At 43.9% G+C, this 20,602-nt stretch overlaps 1 protein-coding gene across 3 annotated transcripts in view; it reads left to right on the top strand.

Moving 5' to 3' along the window:
- FAM168A (family with sequence similarity 168 member A) overlaps window positions 1-20,602 on the top strand; it is a gene marked incomplete at its 5' end in the record, with an annotated part of 45,910 nt that overhangs the window by 22,294 nt on the left and 3,014 nt on the right. Inside the window, 4 exons of one of the 3 annotated variants that reach the window (XM_084236823.1) lie at window positions 2,887-2,967; window positions 7,915-7,941; window positions 12,946-13,071; window positions 19,941-20,083. In XM_084236823.1, the coding sequence (XP_084092949.1) occupies window positions 2,887-2,967; window positions 7,915-7,941; window positions 12,946-13,071; window positions 19,941-20,083 (377 nt within the window). The remainder of the gene's footprint in view (window positions 1-2,886; window positions 2,968-7,914; window positions 7,942-12,945; window positions 13,072-19,940; window positions 20,084-20,602) is intronic. The other 2 variants (XM_084236824.1, XM_084236825.1) reach the window with 2 other exon arrangements.

Raw genomic sequence — 20,602 nt, 5'->3', positions numbered from 1 at the left:
ATTCACCAGAGCCAGAACGGGGAGCAGAGCAGGCAGAAGGACTGAAGTATACTGCTGAGGGGAGCAGCGGGCGCAGGAGAGGTCTGCGCCATGTGGGACCCTCCTCCGGTGGCCGGGGAGCAGCCGGGGATCAAACCGGCACCGCAGAGGCTGCGGGCAGCTTCGCAACCCAGCGCTCAACCACTGCGCCACCGGGGAGGCCCCTCTAATCATTTTTATAGTCTAGAATATGCTATTTATATCATATAGTCTGCAAATAGTGATAATTTTGCTTCCTTATTTCCTAATTGGATTCCCTTTATTCCCTGTGTTTATCTGAGAGCTTTGGCCAGAATCTTTAATACTAAGTTAAATGACAGTGAACTTTTTTGTCTTGTGCCAAATCTAATGAGGAAAACTTTCAATGTTGAGTATTATATTGACTATTGGTTTATGGTATGTGCTTTTTATTATATTGAGGTAGATTCCTTCTACTCCTGTCTTATTTAGAGCTTTTATCGTAAATGGGTGTTGAATTTTATTGAATGCTTTCTCTGCATCTTAATGTTCTCTTATGATTTTTACCTTTTGTTGAAAGGGTATATTATAATTGATTTGTGTATATTAAACAATCTTTGCATCCCTGTAAATCCCATTTGATCATAGTGTATAATCCTTGTGAAATACTATTGAATTTGATTTGCTGGTATTTTGTTGAAAAACTTACATGGATGTGTTCATCAAAGATATTGGTCTATAATTTTTTTCTTGTGCAGTCTTTGTTCTGGTTTCAGTATTAAGGTAACGTTGGCATTATAAAATGTGTTAGGGAGGACTCCTCTATTTTTAAAACCAATATGAGCAAGGTGGGCATTAATTAGTTCTTTAGAAATTTGATAAAATTTATTTGTACAGCCATCTGGTCCTGGGCTTTTGTTTTTTAAAACATTTTTCTATTACTGTTTCAATTTCCATGTTTGTGATTGGTTTGTTCAGTTTGCCTTTTTCTTTCTTAGTTAGTCTTGGTAGATAATTTTGATCTAAAAATTCACATTTCTTCAAGGTTATGAAATTTATTGGCATGTGGTCGCGCATAGAAATCTCAGAAATCTTTTGTAAACCTTTGCCATCTGTACTGAAATCTCCTCTTTCATTTGTGATTCTGTTTATTAATATTTTTCTCTACTTTTTTTGTTAGCCTAGCTAGAGGGTTATCTATTTTGTTATTTCCTTCTACTAACTTTAGATCATATTTGTTCCTCTTTTTCAAGTTGCTTTAGGTGTGATACTAGGTATTTTATTTGGGGTTTTTCTTTTTAATATGGGTTTGCATTGTTATTGTCTTCACCCTTAAGATTCTCTGACTGAAAAGAGTATTCCCACTTATATTTAGATTGGGCAAATTCATAGACAAAGTAGACTGGAGGTTAACAGGTAGAGGGATTATGGGATTTTATTGTTTAATAGATATGAAATTTTTGTTTAAGATGATTAAAAAGTCTTAGAAACAGATAGCAGGAATGCTTGTACAACATGAATGTAACCGCAGAAAGAAATGTGCCCCCAAAGCCATCTCTGTCATATGAAGTGGTGGACTGGATTTGGCTCATGTGACCTTTCTAGAGCCAATTATGAGTGCCTGTTCCCAGCTACTCATCCACTGATGTTGGTAGCTTGAAATTGGCCATGGTGGATGGGCCTCCCCTGGTGGCGCAGCGGTTGAGCTCTGGGCTGCAAGGCTGCCCGCAGCCTCTGCAGCGCCGGTTTGTTCCCCGGCTGCCGGCGAGGGTCCCACAAAAAAAAAAAAAAAAAAAAGAAATTGGCCATGGTAGGTATATTTACATATGGGACTTGACAGAGGTTACAAATAGGGCTTTACCTCCATCCCCTGGAGATAGTAGTCTATATTTACCAGCATACCACTGAATATATATGTATTAAAATGCATAGAAAGCTATTTTGAAGGAGATCCAAGCTGTTTCTACCTCTGGGGAGGAGAGTAGTGTTGTGTCAGGTTGTGAAAGTAAACTTACACTTTTTAGTATATATATTTACTTCATATTGTTCCATTTTTTTTTTCAGTGAGCATATAGACATTTCCTTTTTTTTTTTTAAAGATTTATTTATGCGTACAAGAACTGGGGTACAGACCAGAGGTGTGGGGGTTGAGAGGATTCACCAGAGACAGAGTAGGGAACAAAACAGGCAGACTGACTGAAATACACTGCTGAGGGGAGCAGCGGGCGAGTCAGGAGATGTCTGCTGCGCTATTTGGATAAGCTCCCTGGCCGGGGATCAAACTCATGCTGCAGTGGCTGCGGATAGCTTCACAGGTTGCATCTTAACCCCCTGCTACACCAGGGAGGCCCCATATAGACATTTCTTGTACTGCTTTCTGAAAATTGAAAAATCTGTATGTGTTGAGATTATGGTATTGGTGGCTTTTCTTGAAAGGCTAAAAAGCTGGTTATAGGCCTCCCTGGTAGTACAGAGATTAAAGTCTCAGTGCTGTCAGGCTATCCCCAGCCACTGCGGCATGAGTTTGATCTCCAGCCAGGGAGCTAACCCACAAGGTGTAGCATACCTCTTCTGTCTCACCTGCTGCTCCCCTCAGCAGTGTATTTCAGTAGATTCACCTGTTCTGCTCCCCACTCTGTCTTTGGTGAATTCTCTCACCCCCATCCCCACCCCCGCACCTCTGGCCTACACCCCAGTTCTTGTATGCATAAATAAATAAAAATAAATCTTTAAAAAATAAATAAATAAAAATTTGAAAGTTGGTTACATATACTCTCTAAAATGGCCTAGGAAGAGATTAAAGACCAAGCCTGAGACTTTGATTCTTTTTCCTCAGAACCTGCTTTCTTTTGCTCACTTAAATGGGACTTTTTTTTTGTTTCTTCATAGGTTATCCCACAGCCTACCCGGCAGCAGCCCCTGCCTACAATCCCAGCCTGTACCCCACCAACAGCCCCAGTTATGCTCCAGGTAAGGCGGAAATAGAGACAGCAGTGGTGGGTGGGGTGGGGTGGGAAGTGGGACGGTATTTGGAAAAGACTAACCTACATGCGGACTTTGCCCAGTTCTTAATTGCTCTGGGCTCATCCTGTCCAGGCCTGATTATCCTGGAAGTTCCCTCTGGGAATGGAGGCAGTTCAGCCTCAGGGTGGGGGTCGGAGTAGAATCTCCTCCCTGTTCTCCTTGGGACTTAGTTGACCTATCTTTCCTTTTCTGAAATGTCTGAGACATGCATCCTCCTCACAGAACCTTTTTGCCCTCCCAAACAATGTCCAAATCCATTCTTTACTCAGTTTCCCTCGAGTCTATTGGAGACTGACTCTCTCTCTCTCTCCCCCCCCCCACTCACTCACACACACACACACACACACACACACACTTCCCGGATGTGGATTTGGAAGAGAGTGAGGGACTTGCCACCAGAGGATAAAGAACTGTTTTCAAGTTGAGGCAAATAACTCGTTTTTCAAATGTAATATAGACCTAATATTCCTTGGAAGAGGTTGACATAAGTGTGAAAATGTTGAAAAAGTTTGTTCTAGTTTAGACTAGGAGCAGTACAGAGGTCTTATCACTGATCTTAACCCCATCCTTTGCTGGTGTTTTTACATTCAAGGGATGGGAGAAAGTCCTGGGTTTGAATCCTGATGACACGACTCACTAGTTACAACATCTTGCACAAGTTACCTCATCTCTCTAAGAAATACACTGTCTACCTCAGGGTTGTAAATGATTTTATGTAGGTTCCTCTTCATTCATCAAGTATTTTTGTGAATGTTTTCCGCACTAGAATAAAAAAAAGAATATCTTTATCTGAAGTAGCTTACAACTCATTCGGGCTGGCATATAAGCAAATTAATTGTGGTATAGTGTGATAAAGTATTGTAAAGGAATACATCTAAGAGGAGAGAAAGTGGGAAAGGAATCAACAGTCTGTCTGAGGTCGAAAGTGTAGGGTGCACCTCACAGAGAACCTAGCGATAGACACGGAAGAAGTAGGAGTCACAAAGGAAGAGCTGGGCATTCTAGACAGAGTAGAGCCTGGGCAAAGACATGGAGATGTGAGGACTTGACACTGCGAGGAACCTAGAAATAGTAGTGATGGTTAAAGCATAAACTAGTGGACAGGGAATGCTGTAAATGAATCTGAACTACACATGTGCAAGGGTACAGATTTGGAAATGTACAGATTTGGAAAGGCCTTGAATGCCATGATGGTAGCCCAATTTTTGTACTTACTAATTATTATTCTAGAGTTAGAGAGCTTGTAAAAACCTCAGAGATCCTCCAGTTCAATACCTTTTCTTGATAAGGGAGATCCAGAGAGTAGCAATGTGTTGTCTAAGTTACCCATTGAACCCATAACAGCATATGGACTAGAACCCTTGGTAGATCTCCTAGCTCTTGGTCTCAGGCTTTTCTGTGCCAATTTAGTATTCATTCTATGCCATTCCCTTTCTTCTGATGTTTAAAGAAGAGAAAAGCATGGATTATGTCAGAAGACCTGTGTTTGAGTCCTGACTCACTTTCTAGGTTACACCCTTAAAGTCACTTCATGTCTCTGAATCTCATGTTCATCTCTAAAGCAGAAATTAGAGCATAAGCGCGCACACACACACACACACACACACACACACACAACCCCATGACATCAGACAGCCCCCTGTCTTTGCAAATAAGAACTATTTTGTGGAAATAGGTGTGTTAACCCTTAAAGTGCTCGCACAGCTGTGTCACTTCAGACATTCATTTGTCTATGCTATGCCCAAAGCACTCTGGGATACACTCTAGGTAATTCAAATGAGGTAGCTATAGTTACTACCCGGAAAAAACGTGAGTGGGCAGTGACACACAGGCTAAAAAACCTGTAATAGTATCTCTGTGTTGACGTTCTATTCTATATTCACCTTCAGTCAGTAAGATGTATATTTGAAAAAAAAAAAAAAACCTTTAATTAAGAAGCAGAAACAATAAAAAATACAGAAATTCTTTCTGATAAAAAGACTTAATCAAATTTGATAAGCTGTCTTGAAAACTACAGTGGTTTTGATTATTAAGTCTCTCATGATAGAAATTACGTAAATCTAAAATGCTGTGATATCTATAAATTGGCTTGGTCAAGTACCCAGTCTAACAAAATGAGGTGAGTTGTTACAGAAGGTCAGGTAGGATCAGGAGTGAGAAGAGGTGTTGTCTTTATAACCAGGAGGTCTTCAGTGACCTCCATGGAAACTCACTCAGGAGGTGGAGGGATTGGGAGTAAAGAACCATATTTAGCAGATAGAACCTGCTCTTAAAAGAAGCCTGGCTACCAGGAAAGGAGAACAGGAGAGTGCTGACTAGAAGGGAAGTTGGGATTAAAAGAGGGTTTGTTGGTGTTGCTGTTGTTGTTTCTGGAAATGAGCCGTGTGAGGTGGAGCAAGTGGAAAAGACAAAACAGGAGAAGAGGTCCCAGGTGACCCCCGAGGATGCTGTGTTGGGATAAGAAATCTAGAGCATGGTTGACTGCTCCGTGGGGAAGCAAGGGGAGTGGGGTGCCTCACGCATGTGCCTCACGCAGCTCTTCCTTGCAGACTAAAGGATGTACTTAGAATAAATTGCCTGGTGGAGAGTGCTTGTCTACTGATTTTGATTTGCTGAAACAGAGATGAGCTCCAATAAAGGGAGGGGTCTTCAGGAGCACAGGCAAGGTGTGAAGCCCTCACTAGAAGAAGCAGGAGAGGAAACTACCAGCAGATAAGACAGCTGTGTAACACTGGCGGTCCAGCTGAGGCTGGAGGTTGGGAATCTGTCAAGGCTCTAATTCCCAGCCCCGGGGTATTTTCTTGTAATGTTCAAAACTTCTAGTGATAAGATTGTGGAATTGTTTTCGCATTAGTTTGGTAAGAAAGTGGAAGGATAGGGAATAAATAGTTAATATTTGTTGAATGGTTTCTATGTGGCAGAAACTATTTTAAACTCTATGGATTTTAACTTGTTTTATATCACAGTAAGCCTTTGAAGTCAGTGTTGTTATTCCCATTTTATGACTGGAAAATTAAAACTTAGATAAGTTAAGAAACTAGCCCAAACATCCAAATGCAGGCATCCTGCCACAACACCCATATCCGCTACATTAAAGTTGCAGTTGGCCAGAAGAAATTGAGGTGTTAGATTAGAGCAACCAGACTAGAGAGGGAAGGTAGAACAGACAAGAGGAACCTGAGACTGAGAAAAAAACAGACACTGGAAAGTTCCTGGAATGTATAAAGTTCTGATTAAGTTTTAATTTAAAAACAAAATATCAAGCTTCGTCTAAGTTGATTTTTCTCCAATTATATTCTTGAAAAGTCATATTTCTAAGTTACGTCTAAACCAACCCAGGCCATTTTCTCAAAAACCCATAGAATCTACTGGAGAGGATAGTAGTGGTCATTGTGTCAGAAAACCCCAAACTGGACGGCTGTGGTGGAGACACTGACTCTTCCACTGATTGTGGTGTGACCGTGGGCAGACCCCCTGGCCTTTGGAGCTACCCACACAGCAAACACGTGCATGAGTGCGCTCTCTCTCAGCTGGTATGTCTCACACGATAGGAGAATGGCCTCTGCATTCACCAGGTCTCCTGACTGCAGCAGGAATCCTGCTATGGAGGAGCTGGCTCTAGGACAGAGGGCACTGTAGGTTACTCTCCTGCCAGAACCAACTGTTTGTGATGCCGGGTGATAACTGCAGGGTAGATGCCTTCAAAAGAGCCAGGCTCTCAGGTTTAAATTTGTCTCAGCTTCTTCAAGGAGACCAAGAAGTTGCTTCAGGGAGTTATTTTTAGCAGCTCTGTGTATCCTAAGATGTCATCTGTCTGGGATACAGGAAAACATTTTACCCTTTCCTTGGTTCTGAAAGTAATGTGGGTACTTGGAGCTTTATCCAAGCTCTCAATAATTTCACAGATCTTATTTAAGAACTCTTAGGCTCCATAGAAGGCTGGGAGCCAAATGAGACTTGATTTCAGAATCTGGGGACCAAAAATTTAATACCATGTTGGCATTAAAATGCCATATTAACGATAATCTGACTTGGAAATGAAGGGATTTGAAAATGACAAATATTAAATGCCTTCTCACAAGAAATCTGTTTACACATAATTTTCATCTGTTGTCTCACTTGATTTCACAGCAGCCTTGTGTAGTACAAATATATTACTTCCATTTTGCATATGACAAACTGCTTGGAGAAAGGCAGGGGGAAGGAAGTTGTATTTCCTTAATGCCTTCCATGTTCCAGGCACTATTGCAAGGCATATCACAACATTTTTACCTTAGTCTTGTGTGTTGGAGCTTTTTTAGCCTCTAGTTTTCTCAGAGAGATTAAGTAACTTATCCAAAGTTGCATAGTTAAAAAGCAGTGACACTGGGATTCAAACCCAGTCTGTCTGGCCCACAGCCTGTGTTTCTACGGCACTGCACTCTCCTAGAAGTTTCAGGGAATGAAATACCTCTGCATTGATCCTAGCTCTCTGGGACACCACAGAAAGTCTTCAGAGGCCAAACACGATGATTTAGTCCCTCAACCTTCACTTCCTTTAGCAATTAAAGCCTGTCATGGGTGAAGTCCCTCTTTAGTACTTGGGAGAATTGAAATTCTAATGGACAAGCAAAGAGTAGGAGCTCAGGCTTGTTCACATCCAGGCAGCTCTGGAATTGCCTTGAAGATGCCATGACTTCCGAGGAGGTGCCCTTCCTCAATGAATGGGATTTCCTGGATGGCAAGTCTGTCACACCCCTCCAGACTAGTGACACTTCGCACCCTCTACGTCATTGTTTCTTGTGTAACCTGGGGGAAACTGCTATCGAGACAAAGTCTGTTTTTGTAACTGCAATGTATACTACTTTGCACAAATTCTTAGTGGTAATTTCAACTAACATTTCTATCCAACAGAGTTTCAGTTCCTGCATTCAGCTTATGGTAGGAGAGCTATTTTTCCTCATCTGTATTATGGCCTATGAATGTGTTATCTCGTAACAACGGTAGATTCCTCTCTTCCTTCCTTCCCAAATCCCATCCCCTAGGCTTGGGCTCCCCCCAGGTGGCTCAGCAGCAGTTCCTAAAGCATGCAGGAACATGTCTGATGGTGCAAAATCATGGGTTGGAGACACACATGAACCGTCCCCTAGGGCAGCAGTGAAGGATCATGGCACTAAAAGGCGTCTGTCCTCTTTCTCACCTCTGGGGTCCCTGTCTGACCTAGGTCAGAAACTTCTACCCTAACCTGGTTGCTGAATTCAAACAAGTGAACAAAAATTTCTGGTCCTGTGTGGCTCCTCTGATGGCATCGTGGCAGCCCTTGTGGAGGAGTACCCGAATTGTTCTTGTAAGAACCGGGAAAGGGGAAAAAAAAAACCAAAAACCAAAAAACACAACTGTCTGCCCCAGGATCAGATTTTCCATCTCCATCGGCAGTCTGACATGTTTGAAGACCTGGCTGACTTAGTTAGTCTGTTCCCCTTAGCCCAGATCTTGAACTCTGGCCCATTTTCAGGGCATTTTCCTGAATGGTGAGAGGTAGGGGCCACATGTGTTAATGAGCAAGGGACCAGAACTGGGTTCTCTGGGCAGTGTGGACTCCAGGCCCAAGGCACCACAGGAACCTGGAGGCACCTGTGAGGGTCCCAGCAGTGTAACTTGACTAGGTCCTTTTTGTCATAGACAGGAAGGGACCATGGGAAGGATTTGCCACTTACACCACCTTTACCTGGGCTGCACAGGACAGTGTTTTCTTAAATCTTTGCACACTTTCTCAGCTTCAAACCTTGAATTGTATGGGTACTGAAAACTGAATTTGTGTGTGGCACATCTTTCAGGAGATGAGCTGTGAAAATTTCTCCTTGCCACTGCTACGGGCTGTGTGATCTTGGGCAATTTGCTTATGTTTCCAGGTGATTAAGTATTTCATTCTAGATGATCTCAGAGGTCCCTTTAAATTCCCCAGCCTGTCCTCTTACAATTTCATTATTTTAATTTTGTTAGTCACAGACCTGTTTCTCTTATCATTATTACAGGGTAGTATTTTGTTTGCCTTAGGATATATGAACTTGAACAGAAAACTCCTTAAAAAGTGAGAGATACTCTCTCATGCTTCCTCATGCCTCCAATCACAGTATCTGAAATGGAAATACTGAAATGTATATTTGAAACTCTTTTCTTCACAAAATGTTCTGTGCCAGGCCTAAGCTAGCCTTCTGAAGCTACAATGACCAGTAAGAAAGAGTCCCCGCTCACAATTCAGGGGGGAAGATAGATGACTCAGCAAATAAAGGGGCTTCTGAGAGTCACAGGGACTGGGATAGTGAGCCATGTGGGATACACCGGAGGTCTGCAGTGAAAGAGACTTCTAGTAGAGACAGACCTTCAGCTCATGACTGAGGTATCAATAAATGTCTTCCAGGTGGCATTTGGAGAATGACATGCCAGGAAGAATGAGCAAGAATACAGAGATAGGATGCTTCCTGGGAATGATGAACAGTTTGTGTGGCTGTGCTGGATCTAGGGTTGGAGAGTGAGAAGAGTGAGAGAGTGTAGAGACCAAAGGAGTAGAGCTTAAGGAGCCTGAAATGCCACACAAGGAATTCAACCGTTAGCTAAACTTAGGCAGTGGAGAACCATGGAATGTTTTTAAGGAAGACAGCTTTGTGGCTATGTCTTAGAAATTACCACTCTGATTGCAGCTTACAGACTGGAATTGGCAGATTTAAAAACAGAGTAGTGAGGAGGTGCAATAATTTAGGGGAGACTTGGTGAGATCTTACCTTAGAGCTGTCCACACTGTGGGAATAGAAGAGTGGACAGATACCAGGGCTAGAAACTAAAACTGGGTGACACTTTATTTTGATCTTCATATCAGTACTGTGAAATGATCAGGGCATGATGACTATACTGCCATTTTCTGAGACAACAAAACTGAAACTTTGAAAGGTTCAGTGACTTGCCCAAGGTCTCACAGCTAATAAGTGGCAGAGCCCAGGCTAGAACTCAGATTTCTTGACTTAATGTATTGTTCAGGATGATGGTCCCTTGCTGCCTCTCCTCCTTGTGTGCTTAACAGACTGTTCAGGTGTCGGAGGGCATGAGGGCCCTGTATCCAGTATCCAGGGAAGTGAACAACCCAGCACCTGGATGTGGGCAGCATGCTGTGACTGGGCCATGGCCCTTCACTGCCAGGGGTTCTCATTCTCTCTTCCTCTCTCTATCCTTTTTAAATTAAGGAATAACACATCTAGTACCTAGAGTGGTAGTACATCAACTAGCACTAGTACATAGACTAGTATACTAGTTTCAAATATACAACTTAAAAATATTTGACACACGAGTATACTTGTATTTAACTATCAGCCAGTTCAAACCAGAAAACATTTCTAGGAGTTGGTACCTTTCATGGTACCCAAGAGCAGACATGCCTGTCAGAGCAGCCTCCTGTATCACCAGGCTTCCAAAAGCTTCAGTTGGGTTGTCTTAACCCTATGACTGAGCTGTGCATGATTACCATCTTTTAGAGTTGTACCTGGAAGAGGAAGATTCATATAGCACCCAACAAGAAAGTCAAGTTGACTGCTAGTATTTCTTGGTTTTGTTTTTCATACTCATATTTATCCAGATATTTAAATTAATAAATATGCAAATATACAGAGAATATAGAAATTACTAACATTTGCTTTCTTATAATGAAACCAGAGGAAGTACCCATTTCTTCAGGAACACGTAGTTTAGTTCATCTTGTCAGTTGGGAAAGACATAATAAAAGGCACAGTCGCACTTGCTTCTTTCCTGCTGACTCTGGAATGTTACTTTCCTGTATGTTATGCTGTCTTGTTCACTCTCTGGTTGGCGTGTGGCTGTATTGCATCCCCAGCTAGACCATGAGTACCTTGTGTGCAGTGACCATGACCCACGTGTGTTCTGTCCACCGTACACTCCCCTCAACACTGAGCACAGTGTAGGCCTCAGTCACTTCTTGATTAATATTGATTTACTTCAGTTGTCACACAGTCCTTCAGGCTAATGTCAGACTTTTGGCTTATAATTATGGTAAAGTATATATCACTTGGGGAGAAAAACTAGACCAGAACAGAACCTCCAAATTCTCCAGATTCTCAGCAGCCAAATTCAGGCCTCCTGCTCCCTGGTGGAGTTCCTGTGGGGTCTTGAGGGCATGGGCTTGCTCTGCCTGACTTCTCAGAGTTGTTTGTTTCACTTTTGAGGGAGTGATTTTGAGTGGTCAAGGTTTTCCAGCCACATGGAGTGGCAGGTTCTAAATTTGGAGATATGTTGATAAGTTTTTCAACACTAATTGGATCCTTTGTTAATCCCCACTACCCACAGGGAAAAAATCCAAGATAATTGTTTAAAACTGACCCCCCCCCCACCTCCTGCATTGTCTGCAGAGCCATGTCTTGATGTCTAGCAAAAGCCTTGGACTCTGCATGGTATTCTGCTGGGTTTCCATTTCTTCTGCCAGAATTCTCCTTTTAGTGTCACTTTCCTGCCCATGATTTCCTTCTCATTTCTCAGCATCTGCTGTATATATTGCGGGCCATTAATGCAAGTGCAGGGTCAGCCCAGAACAGCTATACATCTAGCCTTGGTTCAGCCAAAACAGCACAGTCCTTGACCTCCTTCTCTGACCCCAGTACTTCTAAGGCTGAAGGGACCAGAGGCATTCCTGTAGCCTGGATGGGCAGAGGGGTGATGGGAGCTCTCTAAAAGAGGACTGTCCTCATCCTGGTGGAATTAGAGCACATAGGCATACTTTCCTCTCATACCTGTAGCCCCTTGTTAAAATATTTCAAACATATCTGACTATTGCCAGTGCAGCCCCACCTGCTGCTAATATACTTTAAAACAATATCCACTACTCCCAAGACTTTGAGTGGAAAAACACTGTTAAAATCATTCTTTTTTTCTCAAAGTAGAAATTTGGGTCAAGAATGTTTCTCCTCTAGTGTTTGTAAGTATGTCAAGGGAAATATCTAAAAAGTTAGGCATTTCCCCACGTTGAAACCCTATTTCCTCTCTCCTTCCCCACAGGATACCATGAAGGTAAGTTTTTTTTTTTTGTTTTTTGTTTTTGTTTTTTTAGTCGCTCCCTACTTCTAGAACATATAAAGCATCATCCTTCAAATTACTCGAGTTGAGCTTTGAGTCAGCCTGGGAAGTCGCTGCATATTCTAAGCTGGCCTCTTCTCTGTCCCCCAACTTTGATATTTACTTTTTTAATGACCCAAAGATCATCTCTAGTTCATGAGGCAGTCTCTCAGGTGGGACACCAAGAGCACCTCAGCCAGAGGTATAAAGGGTGTGTAAGAGCTTTGTCTGTCTGTCCCTGGCTGGGTGTACCAGAGGAGTTAGAAGGGAATGCCTCACTGGACAACATGTGCCCTTCAGGCAACCAAAGCTCAGACACTCCCTTTGGAAGAGATGCCTGTCCAGCAAGGTTCATGCCATGTGGCAATTATTTTGGGGTCTCTATTTGAAAGCAACTCATTAAATACACCTCCAGATGAGATTACTGACACAAAGAAAGAATACTCAGTTGATCTGACGCACTCACAGTTGGGCTCCCAGCTGCTGCATATTAATGAGAAAGTGACTAAGGAATATCCTAGACCTTAGGCTAGAATGTCAGGCAGTAGGCAGCGGCATTCATAGGCATCTTCATGGTTCTAGTAGCAGGTAGAAAATTCTGATTTTCTGTGTATAAGCTCAGGCTCCCCTGGTTTCAAATCATTTGGCAGCTCATTTCAGTGCTCCTCTCCCCAACTCCCCATCTCAGAGAGGCTAAACCATCCTGTTTGTCTGAACAGGGCCCCTTGGGTTATATGTTTCTGTCTAGCTCAAGACCCTTGCTTTGTGTCTGTGATTGGTGGTGCCCACTTCTTATTTCTGCCTAATGCCATTCTTGTGTCTCTCCTTAAGCAACTCTGCTGATGAAACAGGCCTGGCCACAGAACTCGTCTTCCTGTGGCACTGAAGGCACCTTCCACCTCCCAGTGGACACCGGGACCGAGAACCGAACTTACCAAGCATCCTCTGCAGCTTTCAGTAAATACAGCCTGTCTCCTCCTCCCTTCCTGTTCCCCTTGGCTGGGACTGATTTGTCTCTTAGGAAAAAAGGAAAGGGGATTCTCCTGCCCATGTAAAAAATTCTCCCTCCTTCTACAGGAAAGGTCCTCCTCTTGATCATTCAGCTTTGGACAGACACAAAGCATTGAAGGAGGGGGAATGGAGTACTCACCTGGTTAACAAGTTAGAGTAAAGAAGGACTGTTAATTGCATTTTAAGAGAAAGGACAGAGGGTACATTTAAAGGCCGTCAAGAGAGGTTTCCTTCACCTAGCACGGGGGTTCTTAACCTCCGCCGTATTGTAGACATCTGGACCAGATAATTCTTGGTTGGGGGCGGGGGGCTGCCCTGTGCATTGCAGCATGCATGGCCTCAACCCACCAGATGCCAGTAGCACACCCTCATTATCACAGCCAAAAACGTCTCTAAAGCATTAAATCTCTCCCCCCAGAAGTTTTAAAATTGTTAAAACTCCCCCCTCCCCTGAGTGGCCCCCTGCACGAGAAATACTGCCCTGGTGGAAGCTACACTATGTGAGCAAGGTATGTCCATGGGGTCCTCAGGCAGGACAGAAACCATCTGGCCATGCAGATTGGTCACCTCATCTTGAGGCTCAGTGGGTGACCAATGGTTTCACCTTCACATCTTATTTTTCACACAAAATGGCTCCACTGGATAAAATGAGGACCAATATTTAGAAATTATTGAGTGGCATTTTGACTCCTTCTAAGGAAGAATCTTGTGCCTTGTTAGAGCTGTCCAGAAGAGGAATGACTGATGCTGAATGTGGTGAGCACTGTCTAAGTTGCGGCAGCAGAGGCCGGACCAGCCCCAGGAGGGATATTGCAAACTGAACCTGATAGTCTGTGGTTCAGTGAATTATTTATTGATTGATTGAGTGGAAGACTAGATTGTATTTTTTTTTTTTCTTTGAAATCCTTGATGTTATTCTCTCCCTAGTTACCATGGCCTCTAGATGTCAGCACCAACTTGGGGACTGTGCTTTCATATTCACCCTCTCATTTAATCTGTAGTGTAGGTCTATTATTTGAGTGGATTTTTTTAATTAATTGGTTTTCTCACATCATTGTTTTTGTACAATATTTGATTTCTCCCTCAGTTGTAGTCCCCTCAGTTCTCCCACCACCACAGTCCCTTGTGCTCTTCCCTCCCCTGATCTGACCCCTCCCCTTCCCCTGCTGTCTGCCTCGGATCTATGGTCAGCTTGCAAGTTTTGTCTTTTTCCTGACCCTTTGTTCAGTTTCCCTATATTCTACCCATGAGTGAAACCATCCAATATTTTCCTTCCACTGCTTTCCTTTTTTCCTTATTTCACTTGGCATAATCCTTTCCAGCTGTTTGTGTGTATTTTTATTGCAGTTTGAAGACTGAGACTCAGACAGGCAGTATGCCCAATGCCACCCAACTAGTAGGCAGCACAATTAGAAAAAATTATCACCCAGGATAATTATCACCCATGAGATTAATTATCACCCATGAGATTAATTTTACTTTTTAAGAGAGGGATAGCAGCAGTAGTATCTCAGGTGGCACTGGATGAACATGTATGACATATGTAAATGGATCTATACATGCATATTCTCTTATCTATACATATGGATGCAGCTGCATGTAGCCTCACCTACCGTAGTGTAATAGAAAGAGGACTGGAGTGAAGACCGAAGGAATTGGATTCTAGACTTGGTTCTGTGTAACCTTGGATGATTCATGTCCAAGCTTTGGACCTCGTTTTTTGTTTGTTTTTTTTTTAACTATAAAGTGAGAGGGCATAAATAAATCTTTAAAAAAAAAAAGTGAGGGGGCTGGATTAGGTCATCTTTAAGGTTCTCTGTAGCGATTAGACTTTTGATTCTGTCACCTTGGTCCTATGCATTTAATCACCTGCACCCCAAGAGTGACCTTCTCTCTACCTGCCCCAACCAATAGTTGGCCAACTGGCCTTTGTTCACATATCCCCAGGTATTGGGTACTCATTCCCTCCAGAGGCACAATGTTTCCATGGAGAGAAAGTCTAGGTATTAGAAGGTCTTGCCTTGTATTGTATTGAATTCTTCCTTAAATCCCATTGAAATGTCCAGTAATTAACATTCCACCATCCTCACAGGCCAACACAGTCCTTGGAAAGGCTCAAAATGTACATCTTCTAAGCAAGTCATATACATAATCTGTGTATCTTTTAAAATATAGGTGGGATTGACCAGTCCTCCTGTAAGGGTTCGGCCCAGCACACACTTTGTCACTTCTAATACCACAGAAAATTCAGGGCACTTTCTCAAATTCAGTTCAGTTTCACCAACGCTTGGTAACCCTGTTTGTAATTAGGTATCCCTGTTATTTATTCAGCACTCTCTTCTGCTACAAGGACACTTGGGGGTCAAGGCAAGAATGAGACATAGAGCCTCATCCAGACATATAAATCTGATGGTCAATAAACCGATTAGTCTAAAAGGCATCCTTGATGTGAGGATCAATGCCTTTGAAGGTGGTAGGGGCTCTACAACAGAAGAAGATTTATGACAGTACAAGGGACTAAAGAGAGGACTGAAAAGGTTTTATCTTGCTAGTGTACACACTCATCCAGTTTGATGCAGCCTAAAATCATGGTTGGGAACCTGAGAGAATGGACAGGGTATCATAAACAAAGCCTCTTTCATGAGACAGAGCTGGGACTTCTAGTGATAAAATTCTTTTTTTTTTTTCTCTCTCATCGCCCTTAGTGAAATGAATACAAAGGCCAATCAATATACCAAATGCTCACGGTTGCACCACAGAGACCTGTAACTCAGAGAGGAGCTCTGCCCAGGGCGTGGGCCCAGCTCTGCATTGATTTGCTCTGCCATTTTGGGAAAGTCTTTGCCTCTCTGCATTCTAGGTTCTTTAACTTAAATGGAGAAGTTGAATATAAGTCTCTAATGTCCTTAAAGGACGTTCCAGAGTCCTAATTCTGTGACCTTCAGACTTAGGTAGAACTCCTTTTAGGAGTGCCAGGCCTTCATTTGACTTCAAAGGAGTCAAATCTCAGTTCTTTAGAGCAAAATCCATGAGCTTAGTTTTTTGGGATTCTTTCTTTTTTGTATCAAACCCAATAGCTTCTTTCACCTATGTGCCCAAAGTAATGAATCCTGAATTTTGTGCTATCCAGGGTAGCCAAGGCTGCAGCCCCGGGGAAGTCCCAGTGCTCCTCACGAGTATGGACGGGACTGCCAGTCAGCTGTGGGATCATCGGCAATGCTTTCCTCAGAAGTTTTACTGAAACACTTACTTGGAACTTGTGTCAGCACTCGAAAGACCCTCTGATAATTTCTAGAGAAGGCTGATGTTTTCTAGTCCATGAGAGAGCTGACCTGACTCCCTCGCAGAGGGAGTGGAAGGAGACCCAGGGGCAGTTTGCAGCCTCCTGACGCAACTACTATTTGAGAACCTCCTCACTGTAGAGGAAGGGCACTGGGTCCTCCACAGCAGTCTCCCCACCACTACCCCGGCCGCCTCTCTCCTCCCTCTTGGCGGTATCTGTGAACATTTGTGTTGGTCTTTATAATGATCAGGTTCTCTCACTCTGCCGTTCTGCTTCTCCTTTCTCCAACTGTCTCGACAAACAAGACCTGCAGCAGCATCTTTTCGGCTGCCAGGGGTGTTTCAGCTATTGATCTGTATTCTGAGTGCGTGTGTGTCTCATTTCATAACGTGAGGAAAGGGAAGCCGTCTCAGACAAAGCTATTCTTAGATGTGGAAACCAAATTCTGCAGTTTCTTGGAGCCTTTTGATTTTCTGCAGAGGGATCATCTCTGCACTTTGTAAGATGGCACAGAGAGGGTATTACAGGCTTCCCCAGGGGATGGAAATTCCAGAGCACATTCTTGGGAGGCATAAAGGGAAGTTGCCAGCATTATTGGCTTGCTAACTTTAAACAAGCACAAATTATAACATTTGAAACCATAAAATTTTAGAATCTTAGACTCCTGGAGTCTGTGTTGCAAGCTGAAATAATACCATTGAAGTTGTGGCTGAACTTCCTACCTATTGTTGTCTGTCAGAACAGTCTCTGCTTGCGTACCGCAGGAGAAGAAACTTCACTATCTCTCCATGGGGGCGGGGCGGCGGGGGAGTGAGCTAACCTTTATGAAGTGCTTTTAATGTGTCAAGCACTATTTTAAGGGTCTGGCACATACTAATTAATTAACGTGCTTACCATAGGTGACCATGATAGTATCTGTGAAGTAGGAATTGTTGTGACTCCCATTTTACAGATGGGAAGACTTATGTGTTCTGTGGCTATTAAACAGCAGACCTGGGGTTTGGACTCAGGTATTTGGTCTGACTCTGTACTAGCTGTAACCACTGCCCTGGGATGGCTAGCTCTCAGAGACGTGCCCTGCTCTCTCTTACAAAGAAGAGATGCTCTCCACTCTTGCAAAGCCGCCCATACCTTTTAAATCAGGAGCTGGCAAAATTTTCCTGTAAAGGATCAGGTAATAAATGTTTTAGACTCTTCAGACCCTATGTTCTCTGCCGTAGCTACCACTGTTATAGGAAGGCAGCCAGTCGGTATGGAATGGAATGGACACGATGGTGTTACTGAAACTGTAGTTACCAAAACAAGCTGCAGTTACCAAAACCTCTGTGTTTTTCCCATTTGAAATATGAAAAGATTCTGAGGTAAAATAAACTTGAAAATAGTCTTCTGCATATCCATAACTTGGGTAGTCAAAGTTTGTCCTATCATTTTAAACTTCTCAGGGTCTTGGAATGAAAAAGAAACCCATTCATTGCTACTGTACATCACTACCTTTTTTTTTTTTTTTGGACAAAGTCATTATGATCCCTTGAATCATAGTCTATTGTGGACATGTCCATCTTGAGAATCCTGTTTTATAGCTAAATAAACTGTGACTCTGAGGTGCAGTACCCCTCAGATGGCGCTTTCTAGATGTCTTCCAGCCTAGCCAGTGTCTGCTTCTCCTGTGACCACATCTCATGATTAGCCTCATAGTCTCGAACCTTGGAGGAGCCTGTTCTAGACTCTCCTTCCAGCTCCCTCACAGCTCCACTTCAGTTAGCTTCTCGTTCTTAACAATGCTAACTCTCTGTGGTGTTTTCTTTCCACTCCATCCTTACTGCTCCTTATCTCCTAAGCATATGTGTTCACAAAATCAGTTTCTCACATAGCAAACTGGATCTGCAGGTGGAAAGATAAATGACATGATTCCAGGTGGGAGGGCGGGACACCTATCGTGGTGCCTTTTGTGGCAACCAAACAGCAGCTTTCATCCTACAGATACCTCACCAGGGCAGGGCACCACACCACACCAAAGCTGGAATGGCTTGCTTTTACTTGGAATTAGAGCAAAAGAACCTTAGGATCTTTACACAGTGGGATTTTAGTTCAGGAAGAGAACTTCATTTTTAGCTTTCTGATTTTATAAAATAAGAAACTTAAGACCCAGAGACTTGGCAATAGTCACAACAAATTGTGCAAAACAATAATGATCTCCTCTCTTCCCATAAAGCAACCTCTTTACTTCGCCCCTTAAAGCCAAGATCCCCTGGCACTGTGCCTTCAACTCAGAAGTTTCTAAAAACATCTGACTTTTTGAGCCTGCTATATGAAGATCTCCTTTTATAAAGTGGGGGATTTGGGGGTCACTTGATGGTTACTTGGGTTCCATAGAATCATTCCATTTTGTGATATGTAAGGACACAATCTTGTTCCTGAGTGATTCATGTTTCATATTTTTTTTTTTAAGATTGATTGATTTATTTATACAAGCACTGGGTACAGTCAGAAGCGCGGGAGGGTGAGAGAATTCACCAGAGCCAGAGCGGGGAGCAGAGCAGGCAGAAGGACCGAAGTACACTGCTGAGGGGAGCAGCGGGCGGCAGGAGAGGTCTGCGCACCATGCAGGACCCTCCTCTGGTGGCCGGGGAGCAGCAGGGGATCGAATAGGCGCTGCAGAGGCTGTGGGCAGCTTCGCAACCCAGCGCTCAACCGCTGCGCCACCGGGGAGGCCCTCATGTTTCATATTTTTCATGTGAATATAGACTATGACTCTTCCAGAAGATTCAGAGCAGCACAGTTGAATAGCTGATTGTGAGCTTCTTGAGGCCTGACTGCTCAGCCCCAGTCCCAGCCTTTGTCCACCCAGCTGCTATACCAAAATGGCCTGAAACTTCTCTGGCCTAGGATCTCAGGCAGAGGCGGTTTTCTTCTGAGCCTCAGGAGTGGGGAGGAAGAGCCAGTTCTGTAGAGCATAGCTGTTCAGCATCCCAGAAAATGAGGTGTTTGAGGTTTTCAACTTAGAAAATGAGGTGTTTGAGGGCGGAAGGGAAACATGGCAGATGGAAGTCCAAAAAGGGGGAGTTTCAAGAATAATAGAGAGGGTAAGAGGAAAACAGGACAGAAAGGGCAGCAGAAGATACTCTGGGGTGCTGAGTGAGAAGACTTTTACAGCAAGCCTCTGAGAGTCTCCCGTCCACGTGCACCTGAATGGCTCACACGCAGCACTCCGCATCCCAGACTGTCCGAGCTGCAGGGGGTCCTTTAAGAGAGTGTCTAGTTCCAGCCTCTCATTTTATAGACGAGAACCCTGAGACCCAGAGATCCAAAAGAGGCCAGAGCCACACAGGCAGCCCTGTGCACCAGGACAGAGAGCTGCTCTGGGGGCAGGGCCAGGGCTCTCTGCGTGGAGTCCTGTCCTGTCTGTTCTCATCTGTGTTTCCAGCCTGGATTCAGCCCATCTTTGCCTGGGGGGTCGTGACTGGGACCTGCTGCCTTTCCGGGATGCTCTTCTGCCAACTAATTGGAAGTCTCTCTCATTGCATTGGTACAGGATACACTGCGGGGACACCATACAAGGTCCCACCGACCCAGAGTAATACTGCTCCGCCCCCCTACTCCCCATCACCCAATCCCTATCAGACGGCCATGTATCCAATCAGAAGTGCCTACCCCCAGCAGAATCTGTATGCCCAGGTAGGTGCATTGGAAGTAGGCCTACCCCTTCCACAGGTAAAGAAGCCACCCACAGGGATGGGGGGTAGAGGTAGGTGGGGGAAGAGGGGGAGGAGGGTTTAGGGCCCGGGCAGCTGTCACTACTGTGTCATTAAACAGTGGCCCTGCAGCCTGCACACCCCCTCACTCCACCTCAGCATCTGGAGGGGGAAGCGTGAGATCATTCCCACTCAACTCCTTTGAATACCAGTGGGGGAACTGACATCGAGAGGAGACTTGTCCAGGGTCACACATGGCGTTATTAGACTTTTGTCTCCACCTCCCACATCTACCCTTCCTTTTAAAAGTCTGTGAAGTGACTGGGGAGGAGATAATTACCCAGACTCTACAACCAGCTCCCTGGATGACCTTGGGCATGTTCTTAGTGCCCTCTGCGCCCCCATCGGGGCTCAGTGTGTACACCATGAGGGGAGGGCCAGGAGGCGGACTCTGTGAGGCTGCAGCACACATGCGGCACACGTGGAATGGCGAGAACACTTT

The sequence above is a fragment of the Talpa europaea genome (genome assembly GCF_964194135.1).
Source record: "Talpa europaea genome assembly, chromosome: 1".
In the NCBI taxonomy this organism is placed as follows: domain Eukaryota; kingdom Metazoa; phylum Chordata; class Mammalia; order Eulipotyphla; family Talpidae; genus Talpa; species Talpa europaea.
This window is presented reverse-complemented; position numbering and strand designations above follow the sequence as displayed.